The sequence below is a fragment of the Brachyistius frenatus genome, unplaced genomic scaffold, assembly GCF_029030835.1.
Source record: "Brachyistius frenatus isolate BFR_SWC_R1_liver_20210118 unplaced genomic scaffold, ASM2903083v1 Contig_301, whole genome shotgun sequence".
Lineage (NCBI taxonomy): Eukaryota > Metazoa > Chordata > Actinopteri > Embiotocidae > Brachyistius > Brachyistius frenatus.
The window spans coordinates 74,566-90,845 of record NW_027210900.1 but is presented as its reverse complement, the minus strand read 5'-3'; the positions used below and the strand labels follow the sequence as shown (position 1 = coordinate 90,845).

At 43.2% G+C, this 16,280-nt stretch overlaps 1 protein-coding gene across 1 annotated transcript; it reads right to left on the bottom strand.

The window, feature by feature from the left end:
• Positions 1-14,316, bottom strand: LOC138635289 (uncharacterized). The gene is made up of 11 exons (XM_069722701.1): positions 13,970-14,316; positions 10,899-11,019; positions 9,463-9,570; positions 9,322-9,358; positions 7,377-9,175; positions 7,248-7,278; positions 4,797-6,565; positions 4,598-4,646; positions 2,690-4,488; positions 2,344-2,380; positions 1-2,202 (listed from the first exon to the last, which is right to left on the bottom strand). The coding sequence occupies exons 1-11, from the start codon at positions 14,062-14,064 to the stop codon at positions 677-679; spliced, it is 7,371 nt and encodes a 2,456-aa protein (XP_069578802.1). The 5' UTR covers positions 14,065-14,316; the 3' UTR covers positions 1-676.
• Positions 14,317-16,280: the final 1,964 nt, after the last annotated feature.

Here is a 16,280-nt window from a genome sequence, read left to right as displayed (position 1 = left end):
TCTTTTTGGAGAATTTTATTACTTTTCTGACAAATATATATGAAGGTTTTCCTATTAAGGAAACATTCTTTTCAAAGATACGTTTACAGCAAATTCATTCCTGCAAAGAGACAGGAAATATGGGAAATCATTAGAAGACATGATGAATCTAACCATTTCTATTTGTGCCCAGGAAAGATAAGGGTGCATTTTAAGAATCAGAATAAACCAATGACAGTGATACAGAAGTCAGTCTGGTCATTTCTAGTAATGACAAAAATAGTTGTTTCAAACGCCAATGGGACATTTTTAAACATCTGTTATCATGACACATGGGGTGAATTATTAGTTTTGCATCAAGGCACACAAGCATTGATAACCGTCAGTGGAGCATTTCTATTTTTTTTTTTTTTTTTTGCCAAGACATTGGTCCCATTGGGCAGTACAACTGTACAAACTACAGAATAAAAAAAAAACAACAAAACAAAAAACCAGAAGATAGGGCTTTGCAGGAGTACAGCCAAAGGAAATCTCAAAGAATTTAGATCAATAATGTACAGAGAAATATTGAGTTCAGAACGTGGGACCTCAGTAAGGCTGGAACACATTAGTTAGTCAGTATGTTTGTGGTGACATCGCACTGACTCTGCAAACTAAATGCTCAGATCTGCCAACTGTGATGGAAGACCTGCAGCTCTCACAGAGGATGGAGCTCAGCGAGGGATCTCCTCTCCTGCTGGACAAACTCCTGTAAGCTTCTTCTTCCCTGCCTAAAGTTGCTTTCCCTCCTTGAAAACGGCAAGATGACCTGAAGTCTGAGGAGAGTTTCAATGTTACTAAAACTTCGTATCTGCGACGTCTTGAGTGTATCCAGCACAGTAGTTGGAAGGTAGCCTGCCAGGGGATCCAACCATTTCTCCTTCCACAACTTCATCTCTGAGTGAAGGGAGACCTGATCGGGCAAGTCCTCCTTGTACAGGCGGAACACAAGACCACTGAGAATGCTGGTTTCTACTTTGGACATTGCGTAAGGCACAATCTCCAGACACCTCAAGGTATCCAATACCTTTTCAGTGAAGAGGTCATCTATTTCTGCTATCGAGTGCTCTACGACCTTCATGCTAACCGATTCTTTGTAAAACTCACTCAGCGGCTCTAGAAGCACCGAGTGTAACATTGTGACGTGGAGTTTCGAAGCCAGGACGATGGCTTCCTCAAACCAGGCCTTGTGATGAGTGTCTATATCGCTCTTCAACTGACTGAGGGACGCTTTGAATTCAGGCAAGATATTCACAGCGAGCAACATATCTAAGGGTTTGCCCTGAAGAGACTGACTCAGCTTCTTGGTTACACTCAACACGTTCTTCTGCACCACTGTTGATAGGATGAAGTCAAAGTTTCGGATTGCATCGAAGAACTGTGACGCTTGCTGCTGGTTTGAAGCACCTCCCTCACACTTCAGCTCATTTAAGCAGAGCAGAACTGCTTCTAAAATCTCTACCATCACCTCGTGCATGTCATGACTCTTCTCCCAGTTCTTGATGAGTTTGTCCCTCAACTCGTTGCCCTTTCCTTCATCGTGCACGAACACGTGAATGATCAAGTCTTCCAGTTTGTTCTGGCGTTCTACATCCTCAGTGAGCCAGTGTAATAGTTTACCGATGAGCCCTGCGCCGTCAGCTGCTTCTTCAGCGGGAGAAGATTTAGCCAGCCATGAATTGAGAGACAGGGCAGAGCTGACCGTTCTAACGGCCTGTGGGTATTTCTGAGCTATAGCTAAACTTACAGCCCTCATTTGCGCTCCAACTTCTCCGACACTCAGCGAGGCCTGTCCTCTACAGTACTCCATGTTAAGCCCCCACTTCTCAGACAGGGCAGTTTCAATAGCATCTGTGAGAACGGCTGCGTCTTCACTGAACGGGATGAAAGCCAGCGTTTCCTCACACTGGATGTCCTCTTTGTTTAAGTACCTGATGCACAGTGGGACATAATGCTCACCGTCAATTTCAACTGTTTGCTCAGTTATAACTGTGAAGAACTGAGAGTCCCAGAGTTCCTTGAGGATTTGCTCGCGTAGTTGTGGCTCATAGAAAGACACAGCTGTTCTTGGTCCTGTAACGACCTCCGCCATCACTTCATTATCGGCCAGTTTCACCTCTCCATCAGTAGGTTTCTCAGCTCCACTGGAGCCTGGCGATTCTGCTGGTTTTACTTCAGCACCTCCTGATTTAAAAAATAAATAGATCAATTGTCCACACCAAAATGAACACGCACACACACACACACACAAAATTATCGTTGCAATTCCCAATCAGAACTATACAGAAGATGTTTTTAGTACCAAGAAGCCATGAATGCACTTACCACTGTCCAGCTTTAGTCTTTGTAGACTTCCCATCACCTAAAATATATGGACAACAACTTAACATATATAGCACAGAATGCAATTACTATAAAACGATTTGATTTGTTACAGACAGCTGCAACCACTGATTACTGTCTCTATAAAGTGATTAACTGTTTAGGCTATGAACTGTCAGTACATTTAAAAAAAAATAGCCAACAAACCGTAACCCAACATCACGGAAAAAAAAAAACTGGAAATGTTAACCTTTGGAAAGTTGGACCCAATCAATCTTTACTTAGAGACTAAGGATGATAAATTGTTGTAGCTCTAGTGTAACCTAAAAACATCTGTTTTAAAATTTACCTGGGACAGACAGGGACTGCTAACTGGATCAATCTCCATACACTTCTCAATAACCTCTGGCAGCCTCTGCAGCGTTGTGCAGTGAGAGAGGAGCATCACGCGATCCATCCTGCTGCCTTTGCATACGGTGTTTTTGAACAGATCCCTCATTGAGTTCAGAGTGGTCTTCATCAGGTCCCACTCCATACTGACACTAGGCAGGACGGCTACCAGTCTCAGCAGTAAGGTCACTGTTGGGTGGCTCTTGGACTCGGGGTGGATTAGCGTTTCAGCGATAGATGTTGGAGGAGCAACATCCTGGTATTTCTCGCTCCAGACGGAGGCCCAGGTGTTGATTTCCTGCTCGGCCGCTTCGGGCTCTGGAAGATCGGTGAGATAGAGGCTGAAAGGCTTGTCTGCAGTCTCCGACAGGATTGGTTGCGGATTGCAGGAGGGCAGCAGCGACAGAACCGACAGGGCCTTCAAGTGGCTGTCTGAGAAGCTGTACTTCATTTCATCAATGAGACCTCGGAGGAGAGGAACGCTGAGATTTTCTCTGTAATATATCTCGGGAGATTCATAGTTGTTGGCTTCCTCTGAGAAACACACTTGTTCAGGGGCGACCTTGGTTGCCAGCTGGAATGCCTGCTCAAACCAAGTAGAGTGAACGGCGCTCACATTTTCTAACATTTTGTTGAGAGTCTCTATGATGGCTGGGATTTTGTCCACTTCACAGAGAATGTCAGCAGGGTTTCCACAGCGAAAGACAGTGCTGCAGTTACGAAGAGGAACACAAGCATTCTTCAAAATCACAAGGGTGATGATGAAATCCATATTTGTCAGAGCAGTAGAGAGAACTTGCGCATGCATTGACTTGGCACCTGTGGCACTCGAGCTAACAGCATCCAGGCAACTAAGGATGCCCTCTAATGTGTCAGCGAGTATGTCGAAGAAGTCCTCTCTCTTTTTCCACCGCGAGCAACATGTTTCTGGAATTTCCTCCAGGGCCTCTCTGGGCATATTCAAAAGCCCCTCAACAGCCTGAGCTAACTGTCCCTGCAGTTGAGGAGATTCGTCGAAGAACAGCAGCAGATCTTCTGTGATATCCAGCATTTTCGCTACAGAAGGGCAAGGCACGCTTCCTGCCAGCCAATGGGCAAGACCACAAGACTCACTGGGTGTCACAACACAGAGCGGGTAGCTTTTGAGAAAGTCCAGAGACATTTTCTTCAGGCTCTGATAACCTGAGCCCAAGTGCATGAACGCTTGGCCCCGACACTGAGACATGGGTAAACCCCAGTCCTCGGTGAGGATCTTTGTGAGGTTACGTGCCTGTGCATCAACATGACAGCTTTCGTCAAAGGGCAAGAAACCCAGGAGTTCAACTTTTGGGGAAGATTCTCCGACATACCGGACAAAAACAGGTAGGTGGGTTTTGTCAGCAATTTTAACAGGCTTTTCTGTTATGAGTGAGAAGAAAGGAGATTCCTGGATTTCCTTTAGTATGACATCTCTGATTCCATTGATAAGCAGGTTCACCATTTCGTCATCACCTATAGAGGCTGTGCTTTTGCCCTGACTTTCAAACCAGTGGCACAAGGTGAGCTCCTGGATGAAAAGCTCTCGGTCTTCTTCCGACACGTCACAGAGACTGCTGTTCCTTTTCCCCAGCAGCGCAGCCAGTCTGAAAACTGTTGCCAGACTTTGACGGTTGTCTCCCGTGTGCCCGTTCTCATCTGCTGTTTTCATGTCTTGGTCCTCCATCTTCTCCAGAGATTGCTGAATTTTGGGCTGCTCAGTCTCCTTCTTAATACAATCAACTTCAATGGAAGAAAAAAGAAGAAAAACAGACAACACAACAGTGGTTATGACAAACATTCACGTCATTGCAAAAAGAGTATCACAAAAAGTGCATCTCAACAACTATACCTTCCATATTATTTTCTGAGTTCCTGTTGAAACTCTTGGATTCCTTGTCCTGCAAGAAAAAAAAAACCAGATATATAAAATATGAAATATTATTCTACTGATACGATTAATAAAATATACAGACTGAGATGAGAAGAAAACCGATGCAACACAGTGTCGTTTCTATTAAAGAATAATGAGATATTAAAGAAGCACATACCAGACAGATTCCCTCCAAGGCTTGTGGGGTGACCTTCAAACACTGGCTCACCATGCGGTCCAGGTCTCTGCTGAAGTCTGTGCCCACCAGCAGCATGGCCAGGCACGGGGACCTGTCTTTGGGATTGGTTTTTCTCAGGTAGTCTTGGAACTTCTTGTGGCGCATTACGACACCACAGTCCTCCAGTGCTGTGCTGGGCAACACGGACATAATCCTCAGCAGCGCGTTGATGTTGCCGAAATACTGCATGAGCGGCAGACGCAGTGTGTGGAAAATGGAGCTCGGGATAGTCACAGAGGCGACTTTGGTCTTCCACGTCACTCTCCAGCAGCACAGCTCCGTGAAGAAGTTGTCGGCATCGGGGAGATCACTGCTGTAGAGAGGAGGCTTCGACTTTAAGCTCTCAAACATGTAACTCACTGTGACAGAGCAGGGGACCAGGGAGAGGAAGTTGAGAGCTTCTTTGTGGTCCTCGGAAAAATGATCCTTTACAGCATTGATGAGGTTGTCCACTAGGGGCACACTCAAGCCATCTTTGTAGTAACCAACTGGCTTTATCATGCTGTCCCACGGCAAAGAGTTTTCAGGCACTTCAATCTGCACCCTCAGACTCTGTGCCATTGCACATGCCTCGTCGAACCAGTTCTGGTGAAACACCTTGATATTCGTTTTTACTCGATTCAGAGTGGCCACAATACCGCTGATTTGGCAGAGCTGGGACGCAGCAGTGAACTGGTCTTTCTGGATACCGGCACTTAGCTCTCTGGTAAAAGAGGAAGCGTTTTTCAACACCACCATGGCAATGATGAAATCAAATTCCATCACCTTGCGAAGAAGCGCTCCTGCTTGTTCAGACACAAAGGCTTTCCATCTCTGCGGGTTTTTTTTGACTTTCTCCAGACATTCGACCAGGGGCTCCAGCATCTGCACAAACACCTCGTAAGAATCGTGCTTCTCTTGCCAAAGGGTACAGAACGTCCCTTGGAACTCCTGGATCTTTTCGTAGCTCTCTCTCAGACCGATGCCTATCACATGGTCGAGCTGTTTTTCTAAAGCGGCACTGTTGCCAAAAAACATCAACACCTCTTCGAATGTATCCAGGGCTCTTTTCACAGCAGGCACCGGGATGGATTTTGACCACCAGGTGTTGAACGAATAGGAAGAGCAGTGTGTGCTTATAGCGAGAGGGTGCTTCTCCTGGACTTTGCAGGCAAAAGCTTTGAGCTTGTAGGAAACATCACCGGAGCCGAGGTACGCTTGACCTCTGCAGTTATTCAAGTCAAGACGCCACTCCACCGTTACGATATGCAGGAGACGTTGCACCATGTCATCGCAATCGAGATCTGCCTCAAGGAATCCCATCAGCTCCAATCGCATGACATCAAAGCTGTCCACAAACCGGAGGAAGAGTGGAAGGTAGTCTTTCTCCCCGAGTTTCACAACGCGGTCGATGAACAAGGAAAAGAACGAAGTGCCCACTTCCAGCAGGATTCCCTCCCTGACAGCGTTCTCGCACACGGAGAGAACTTCTTTCATTTCAGACTTGGTGACGTACTCGAGCTCTCCGTCCTGAGCAGGACAAGCGTCACTGTGAAGCCTGCTTTGACTGCTGTATGCAGCTGTCACCGCAGCCTGCAGAGCAGATTTAAGAGATTCTCTATCAGTCTCTGCACACTTCAGCTCGACAAGCCTCTCAGCATCCATCTCGAGGTTTATGAACTGCAATTCTTCCTCGGTGTCCTTCTCAGCATGGTTTCCGTGAGCTGCCACTGGAATGAAATATGGGAAAGGTCATTGATAAGATCATAGTAGTAAATAACTGGTTTCACAAATTGAAGTCTGTAGTTCAAGTTTTTCCCACTCAAACCCGAGTCATACAATTTTAAAACGTAATCTTTAACGCAATCTCCATTATTGTGCACGCAGCTATATTTCCTTTCATGTTCCATTATGATATCTTCTGTGTTCAAGCCTGCAATTCAGGCAAAAATTCCCTCCATTTTTGTCACGTGACTGTTGGTCTCAACAGATTCGTTCAAGTCTTCCCAGTTGTGCTGAGGAGCGCAGAATTTGGGGTCTTTTACTGAATCTGCGTCTTGCCAACAGTTTATTTTGGCGAAAACTTTAAATGAGACACAGAAACAAGTGACTTAAAATGAAATAGCACTATTTCAAGTTTAGATTTGCGTTTTAGTTTTTTTACCCGATGGAAGCATTTCGGTGTATTATGTTTAGTTCAAAGACTGTCAGTAATTTGAAAACCCAAAGATAATTTCTATTTTTACAGTTTCTGGCTTTGATAAATAATGGAATTCTGGCCCATTTGTAAAAGAAAACATGTCTTTCTATCCAGCGATTCAGGGAGGTTAGCGTTGTGTATTCTGGATGTATGTGTATAAATTGTGGTGTGATGAAGCACAAGTGCAGCAGTTGAAATGAAAATCATCTCACCTTGCGGTGGCTTCTCTTTTGTGTCTTCATCCTGTAACAAACAAACAACCGCACAAAACTTGTGTCATTACCAGATGAACGGTGAGCTACGAAACTGCTGTGGTATTCGACTTACGAACGGCGACTCACCGTCTGCAGCAGCTGCAGGATGTCCGGGTGCTTCTGGACATACGAGTCCACCATTTGTTCAACATTGAAGTGCACGTCCTGGTTCACGTAGACATACGCCATGCTGCACTGTCTTTGGTCCTCTGGTGTGGCTCTCAGGTAGGAGTGGCACCGCTCCAGAACCATGTGGTATTGGCCGTACACGTCTGCCTCGGCGTTCACACACGGAACGGTGCCCAACACCCTCAGCAAGCTCTGCACATTTGGGTAAAAGCCGATATCTGGAATCTTGAGGGTCGCAAACACAGTGGTTGGGAGGATTCTCCTCTTGCTCGCGTGTCTCCACTTCACTTCCCAACACCCGAGTTCTTCGTAGAACGTGTCGGGCCGTGCCAGGTTGTTTAAGTTGGCGTCCGCCACTTTATCCCTGCGAATGCTGAAATTGTGGTCGGCCATGTAAGACGGCACCAACGAGAGCCATCGGAGGATCCGGACCATCTCCGTGCTGAACACTCTCTTCACCTCTGCAACGAGATACTGCAGGATGGGCCGGCTCAGAGTTTCTCTATACAAGTCCTCCAGCGGGGTCTCAGCTGGGTCTCCTTGCTCCATCTCCGGTTTAGTGACCTCCACTCCGAGCTTCTTCGCACGGCCAACTGCATCCGAAAACCACTTCCTGTGGAATATTGCGAGCTCCTGTTGGTATTTGCTAACCAGCTTTAAGGCATTGGAAATTGTGTACTGCAAGGTACTGCTGATGCTAATGATTCCCCTGAGACTCGAGTTGAGTATGCTCACACAGCAGAGGGTGTTCTTCAGAACAACAAGTGAGATGATGAAATTAAAATTCTTCAGAACTGGTTTGAGCTTGGCCATCTGTTCAGCAGTGTCTTCGTCTACCTTTGAAATGGTCTCGTTGATGCAGTTCAGGAACGGCTCCAGAATATCTAGCATGGTCTGGAAAGCATCCGTGCCGTATTCCCAATTCCCGCTGATGGCTGCCTTGATCCTGTCCACCTCCCCTTTTACATGCCCGTAGGTCATCTGGATCTTTCCTTCCAACCGCGTGCACAGCTCTGGTGTTCTCCTGAGTAACGTAGCCACCTCCTCTACAGTGTCTGCGACCTTTTGGATGGAGGGCACGGGCATGCAGCGGATGATCCATATGTTGAAGGCATATGGGTCGCTAGGTGACAGAACCACTTGTGGAAACTCCTGCAGAATCCTGCAGGTGAGATCTCGCATTTTCTGACACACGCTCCCTGTAACCAGATAAGTGAGTCCTCTGCAGTGCCCCATCCTCAGCCCCCACTTGTTCCGCAGGTCGGAGAGGAGCATGTAAAACAGGTTCTCTGCATCCATGTCGCATGGTAAGAAGCCAATAAGGTGCTTCTGTGGGAACCCGGCTACGGTGACGGACCTGATGAACACGGGGATCTGCTCCTTTCCCTCGATGCTCGTCACGTCCTGAAGCAGAATGGAGAAGAATCGGGCCAGTCTGAGGCTGTTTTGGATTTCCTCCCGCATGAGGTCTTCGCTGAACTGCAGGATTTCCTTCCTGTCAATTTTCTCCACACAGACGCGATTAAGAGCCTGCTGGCCCCTCGCGCCTCCCATCGGCTCATCGGCGTTGATGTTTGCGCCATTGATGCTAAATCCTGTCAGTGCCAAGATTTCCTTAAAATAGACTTTGAGCGTGTCTTTTGCTTTGCAGCTGGCTACATCCTCTTGGGTTTGGTTATGCGTTTGCAGTTCGGTCAGCGCACTGTTCTCTCCAGAAGCTTCTTTCGCCTCTTGTGTTAGTTCTGCTGCTGCGTTTTCTATGGTGAAAGAGAATATACTGATTGACAGGTTAATTTAAAAAAATGGCTAATTTAATTAGTCATTTAACACAACAATAGCTAATACGCGTTATTAACATGAACGACACCTCAAGGAGATCAAGGATTGAAACTAGTTACTGTACCTTTTGTTTTCTTCACAGCAGTAGCTTCTTCTTTGGACTACGTAGATGAAACGGATAATTACAGATTTACATAATTAGTATTTTAATGACTAATGAATAATACCAACAGGAGTCATTTTAAACACCGAGTGAAACACTTACAGGATCTCGGGCTCGTTTCCTGTTGCAGGTTGACTGATTATTCACAGGAGCTGTGAAGTCAAATATTGTGGGAATAGCATCTTCCTTTAAGACACAACCAGAGGCGCTCTGAAAAAAACAAAACAACAACAAGCAGATCATATTAAATATTCAACAGTAAAAAAAAATTTAAAAAAAATTGAATTTCCCATCAACATCATTAATATTTGTCTTAAAAATCAAGTTATATAAAACCAATATAAACACTGACACATTATAAAAAAACCAAAAGTACTTTTTCTTCCCTGACTTAAAGTTTACACCAACAATCACATCAATGTTAGAGCTGCTTTTTATTTTATGCGCGTTTCAGAGTGGTGTTGATACAGGTCTAAGATTCTTTGTAGTTTTATTTGATTGCATTACAGTGTTTCCCATAGGTTGAGAATTGACTTGTGGTGGTTGGTAGTGGGGTGTGTGGGTGTGTTTATACGATGGTTACTTATTGAAACTCTAATGGATATGACTGTCCATAATTTGGCACAAAAGATCAAATAAATACACAACATAAAAATGAGTCAAGATTCAACAACTTATTTTTGTTTTATTGGCTGAAATTATTTAATTTGCTTCTCGAGTTTTCTGTATTTACAGCAAGTGAGGAACAGGGATGGATATTGTTTAGATTTTAATGATACTGCTTATTGATTCAACACTCCAATGACACTCTAATTGGTTCTTTTGGGTTTAAGAGCAAAAAAAAAAATACAGCATGTACTATATATAAATTCTTAAGTAGCAAACTGCATCAGCATTATATTAAACAGGACTTTTTCTTTGACAGTAGTTTTACCTGCAGCCCCTCGTCGCGGAATGATTGATCCGCTCCTGCTGAGTGATATGAAAGTGAAACTGAGTTTCTGACCCACAGCTCAGATGGCGCTTTGACCATTTCAGACTGAATTTATGAACGCACCCATAACCATCAGCTGGTTAATGGTAACTTTAATTGTTAACCCATGTTGATATACTTTAGTTGACTCTGTGTCTGGCTGCAGGCTGATTTCATACTGCAGCACCGACACATGAACTTCCAGCTTGTCTGTAATTTTCATCTCTTTCAGCCTGTATGTGACAGACTTTCTGGATGTTTCCAGATTAACTTGTGTTTTCAACTTTTATATGCGGGCCACCCAAGTAGAGTAAATGTATGGGAAACACTGTCATTACATTGACTGCACACAAGTGATCCTCTCTCTGGTGTATGTTAATAAGAAACATTAAAAGCATCTGTTTGTATTAACTGGTAACTCAGGGGATCCTGTCAGATGAGAAAATAGCAGAACAGGTAGTATTTGCAGAGTGCTACAATAACAAAACAGAGGGTAAAACGACAGTTCTTCTTCTTTGTCTATTAATCTATACAAAGAGCAACGAGCAACAGATTTGCTTCTTACCTGATGAGAGATCATCGACGGCTCAAAGTGCTGCACACAAAGTCTGTACAGCTTATGCAGCTGCTCGGGAGGTTCTGATGTCAAATCTTGACGGTGACAGTTGTTCACCCATTGTTTGCAGCTGAAAAATACAGGAGGAAAAAAACATCAGTTGTTCGGGTCAAAACTAAACCATTACTACTAAAGCAGGATTATAAGTGGACGACAAACACTGAATAATGGCTCAGTCATTGAAAGGGTCTCCTTATTTTTGAGTGTCCAACAGCTCATAAAATGTTCAACTCTGGTCATCGTGAGATACCAGTTTAACACGGTTGACTGACATAAACTCCACAACCTGACAGAGAGCATGAGTGTTCCCCAGAAGCGAAGCCAAAATATCTCAGACATAGGCACTGGCATCTTGTGCTGGTGACTTTGCAATCAGAGTCTGTGCAGTACTGAAAAGGGGTGGAGACATGATAACGCTTCCTTCCAGCCCTCCATACAAAACTAAGAGCACAACCAATTTAATGGGAGACAGCATTGACCGTTTAAGTGGACGAAGCTTCCAGACCCTGAAAAAATGATGCAGAAGTGTCTTCAGCTGCAATACTACAAAGTGCCACTAGAAGGTGGCTCAAAAAAAAGCCTCCTGCTCCAGACTCCCATTCAACTAGTCCCATAAAAATTTTGTCAATCATTTTTTTTCTCCCAAATGTTTTTTTTTCTTTCTTTTTTCTAGCTAAAGTTGCTCCTTCTTATTAGTTTTCTGGAGGTCCATCTGACGTGTTTTTGGGGGGCGTTTCTATTTGATTGACAGGCCCGTGGTGTAGTCAGGTTACAGCCAACGGTGGGCGGGACGTAGTATCGCCAGGTTTCCAATCGAATCGAGATCAGATCCACCTGCTCGCCCAAATATGGTCACTTCAGGTTCCAAACCGCTCCAAACTAGCAAGATGGCGCCGGCCAAAATCCAATTTCGAGGCTTCATAAGGGCCGTCCTGAAGCCGCGAGTTCAGATTCACGCCATCTGTTGGCATCATTACTATGGTGGAGCCAGAAGTGACCACATTCAGACGAGCTGGGGAGGAACAAGCGGTGAATCTGACTCGATCTGATTGGAAACATGAGGACGCTACACCTGCCCGACTACAGCAGAAACCTTAAACAGACACACGCCCATACATTGTGTTTCATAAGTGATAGGATTAACAAATGACACCATACTAAATCGTTGGAAAACATTTGATTGACTTTGCATTTCACGTGCGTCGATGAGTCAGAGGCTTCTCGGAGCCAACACCTAGTGGTCTTTGGTGGTATTGCAGTTTAAGGCACTTACACATTTGGCCTCACTTGTCCGACTGGGAAGCTACATCTACTTTTATATCGAGTCTCTGGTCACGACTGACTCGACTTTGGCTCCAAATGATGGCTGCTCTTATTTCTACAACACTTTTGCTTTTTCGCAGTTGGAGGAAGTGGCGACATGTCGGCCATCTTTACAGACAGTCATCAGTGCCATCACAGTAACAGATTTAACTGGTACACTATAGACAGCAACTGACTGGCTAATTTGTTTTATATCATGACACAACATCATCAAAACCATTTTTTAATTCATTTTTCAATAGGAAACATTATTTTCTTTCTCAGGCAGTTCAACAAGGGTACTGTGTGAAAAACAAACTAATTAATTTGATTATCTATTTAATATTATAATCTACCAGTTCAACATATTAAACTTAAGACCTTTCCAGAACCAATGAAATACTGCAATAAGACTGTACAATAACTCACCTCTGGCAAAATCCACCACACAACAATAACACTGTTGTCTGTGTTTCTTGGTTGTTTATATATATAAAAAATAAAAAATATATATATATATATATATTTTGGTAATGCTATTTAATTGCTTTTTATTATTTTATTGCTTTCCTGTATGCTGCTGTAGTGAAAAAAAAAAGTCCCCTTGGGGATTAATAAAGTAACTACCTAACCTAACCCTAACCTAACCTAACCTAACCTATTTCATGATCATCGTGGCCAAAGTGTGAAAGTATGATTGGACACAGAGAGATAATATGGCCTGCAAATAATGATTATAAATGCTACAGATAAGCTCCATCCAACGGATCGATTAAACAATAAAAACGTACTACTTCATATATGTTTTTAATGAGCATTCAAGCTACGACAGAAACACAAACAAGAACAAATGTACTTCTAGAGATGCAACCTTCAGTCAATTGACAGAAAATTAAACGCAAACTATTTTGATAATTGATTCATCATTTGGAGTCAGTTTATTTAATGGATGGAAGAAAAATGCAAAAATGATCTGATTACCGCTTCTTCATTGTTAAAATGTTCTGGTCCATTTCGTCCTGCGTGATAATGAACTTATTGAGGACTAAACAAGAGATTTTAAACTGGTACAGTGAATGAATAAATAGGTGGATGAGTGTTGAAGTAAAGTCCCAGTCCTTCCAGCTACTGATCCAGATGTTATGAGGGAGGAGAACAGCAGCATTAAACCAAAGTGCTCCACCGATGTTTATTCACAGGGTCAGAAAACCGCAAAGCTGAAATATGGTAATGAAGTTTGGATTTAAATAATGAGCTGTACAGCTAAATGACCAGTTTGATCAGAACCCCTCAACCAGGCCACCGGGACTGTTGTTCAGAGTCATCTCAACTTGGCTAAGCTACCGTGAGTCGGTCTGCTAACGTTACCGGGTCGGAGGTGTCGATTTAAATTACAACACAAAAAAAGTTTTTAACTGTGGTTTCTCTTCGTGTGGGAAACGACTCGAACATAAAGCTAACCGGACAGAAACGTGACCGAGCGTCAGTGCGGGTTTCCGAGCCTCGATGAGCGCACAGTCTGCTTCACAGCGACTTTTCTCTCAAGAGTAACGTAAGTCTGCGCCATTTTCCACAGTAGTGTCACTACTAGCCAACATCATGTCAAGCTAACGCCAGGGCTAACGGTGCACAGCTAACACGCTCATTTCGCATGCTCTGCGGCTCGTTTCTATCCCGCATCGCAATAAAATAAATAAATAAATAAGCACAAGCCTTACCGCTCCGGGTCCAACGGAAAGCTGAAAAGTGTAGCGGTGTTTTCGGATTCCCGCTGCTGGTAATCACAGCTCGCTGCGGCGCAGCAGTCAGTCATTTTGGACTGTGATGTAGCTCGCAAGCAAGTTAGCTAGCTTAGCTGGCGGTTGCAAGCTGACAAGCCTACTGTGAGCAAACTCTGCCTACAGAGTCATGCCTCGGACAAAACCTGCAACCGGCACAGTTGCGTTTCAATGTTGTTTTCGCTTAAGGTCTCTTTTACAAACTAAGAACACACTGAATCCATGCTTTCAAAAGTTGATGTTGCGTGCTGAGCTAAGAGTCACCGAAAGCGTGTTATCCCATCAACCAGGAACTGGACCGTGCAGCGTTGAATGTCCACCAGCAGAGGGCAGAGTGGCACCGCTGGCCTCGGCCAAAGAGGGCACATGATCAAGATAGTTCACGCCCCATTCAAGTGTGATCGAGCAAAGCGCTTAAGCATGGGGGGGAAACGCTCTTTACTTTTGTGTAGCTGAACATAAAGCTTTTATTGTCCCCCCCCCCCTCATTGCTACAATAATAAAACATCACTCTTGGGATGGATTTCAATGTATTTCTTAATTAACTATTAAATGAATGTTCTCTAGCCTACCTATTCCTGTTGGTGGCCTTTGAAGAAACTCCATTACTTTATTTCCAGACATCTAGTTTAATTAAAACTTTCGATTTATTTATGACATACCTGACATTACACAGGCATTAAACCGAGTAACAGTGCTCCTCTTGTTTGACTGGATACTCTTTGATTTGAATTTGCAGCTTCCTCTTTCCCTTTTCACACATTGAAAAGCAATCCTGGTTCATTTCAAATCTTTTACTGTTGATCCTGAACACGCATTAAACACCTTCTCCAGAAGACCATTAAACCCTCTGATCCTGTATGCTATATCCCAAAACAGGGGCCTCGTGCACCAACTTTCCTGAAGACAAAATGTCTTCTTTAAGCCCACTTCCATAGTTTTAACAAAGATTCACCAATGTTTTCCTATTTCTTCTTGGCTAAGAACAGAATCTATGCACACTTAAGAGCACATCTGAGTGCATGTTTGAACAAAACAATTGGTTATTGTGTTTTCAATTCTGCAGTTTAAATAATAATGGTAATATCATTGTAGTAGTTATATCATAATGATAGATTTATAATCTGCAAAAATATACATTTTAATAATTATTTTAATTACTTTACTACAACCATTGTAGTCTTAAAGGAACACTACACTAACACTCCTAGGACTGGACAACACAGTGGCTGTCCTGGTTGGACAGCAGTAGCTTGTTTGTAAATAAAGTCTTTAAAATTAATTTGACTTTTACAGTATGCTTATTTATAGTTTAAAATTAATCTCAAGAAGGAAACACATCATAAAAAAAAAAACCCGATTTCAGTGTGTCTTTATTTTTTCAAATTTGTATTATTTTGTCATGCGTTTCTGAGATTGTGGCCAATGTTGAAGCTATGTGTCAGTGTTCACTTAAGTCTGATCTGAGATAAGAATAAATTACAGTGTATAAAAACAAACCATTGTGGCCTACTGCAAAATAAAATGTTTGAAAGCTGAATACAAATTGTATGCCTGTTAATCACATGGATATGTGAGAAGCAGGGAGAATGTTTGGTTTCAAACACTCAATAGAGCTGATGTAGACTTTTCTTAAGATCTATTTAAGAACACATAAAAAAAAATAAAAAATAAACTTAAGATCTTGTTGATCGAGGCCTAATGACTGCACTGACTTGAACCTTCAATATAGTGGTTGATGCATGTGTAGAACACAGCCTGTGGTGATTTAATATGTCCAGAATAAAACAGGTCTAATTCAAGCACAAAATGAATTGGGTAAATCATTTTATGGCTTTAGTGTCCAAAAGAAAGGTAATGTCTCCAAATAATACAAATTAAATCTTAAAACCAGAGTAGCAAACACACATTGTGTAATTCAGGACAAATAACTACAGATTATATGAACTCCCTCCTCCTACACACTATACAAGTTAGCTCGTCAGAGCAATTCACGAGGAAAACTCTTTCTTTTGTACATCGGCCTCCTGAAGAGATGATTTACCAACTAAAAACTATTTAAAAACTCAAAGTTTTTACTTCAAAATGTGTATATTTGGTGAAGAAGGAGACCTGTCACTGCTGTAAACAGATCAGATTCAATTGATACTGAACACAACAGTGGAAAATTGAGCCTCAAAGCAGTTCCTCAGCTTTTTAGCCGCAAGTTTACACTCCATTTACAGACATAATACCCAGCGTGTAAGATGGG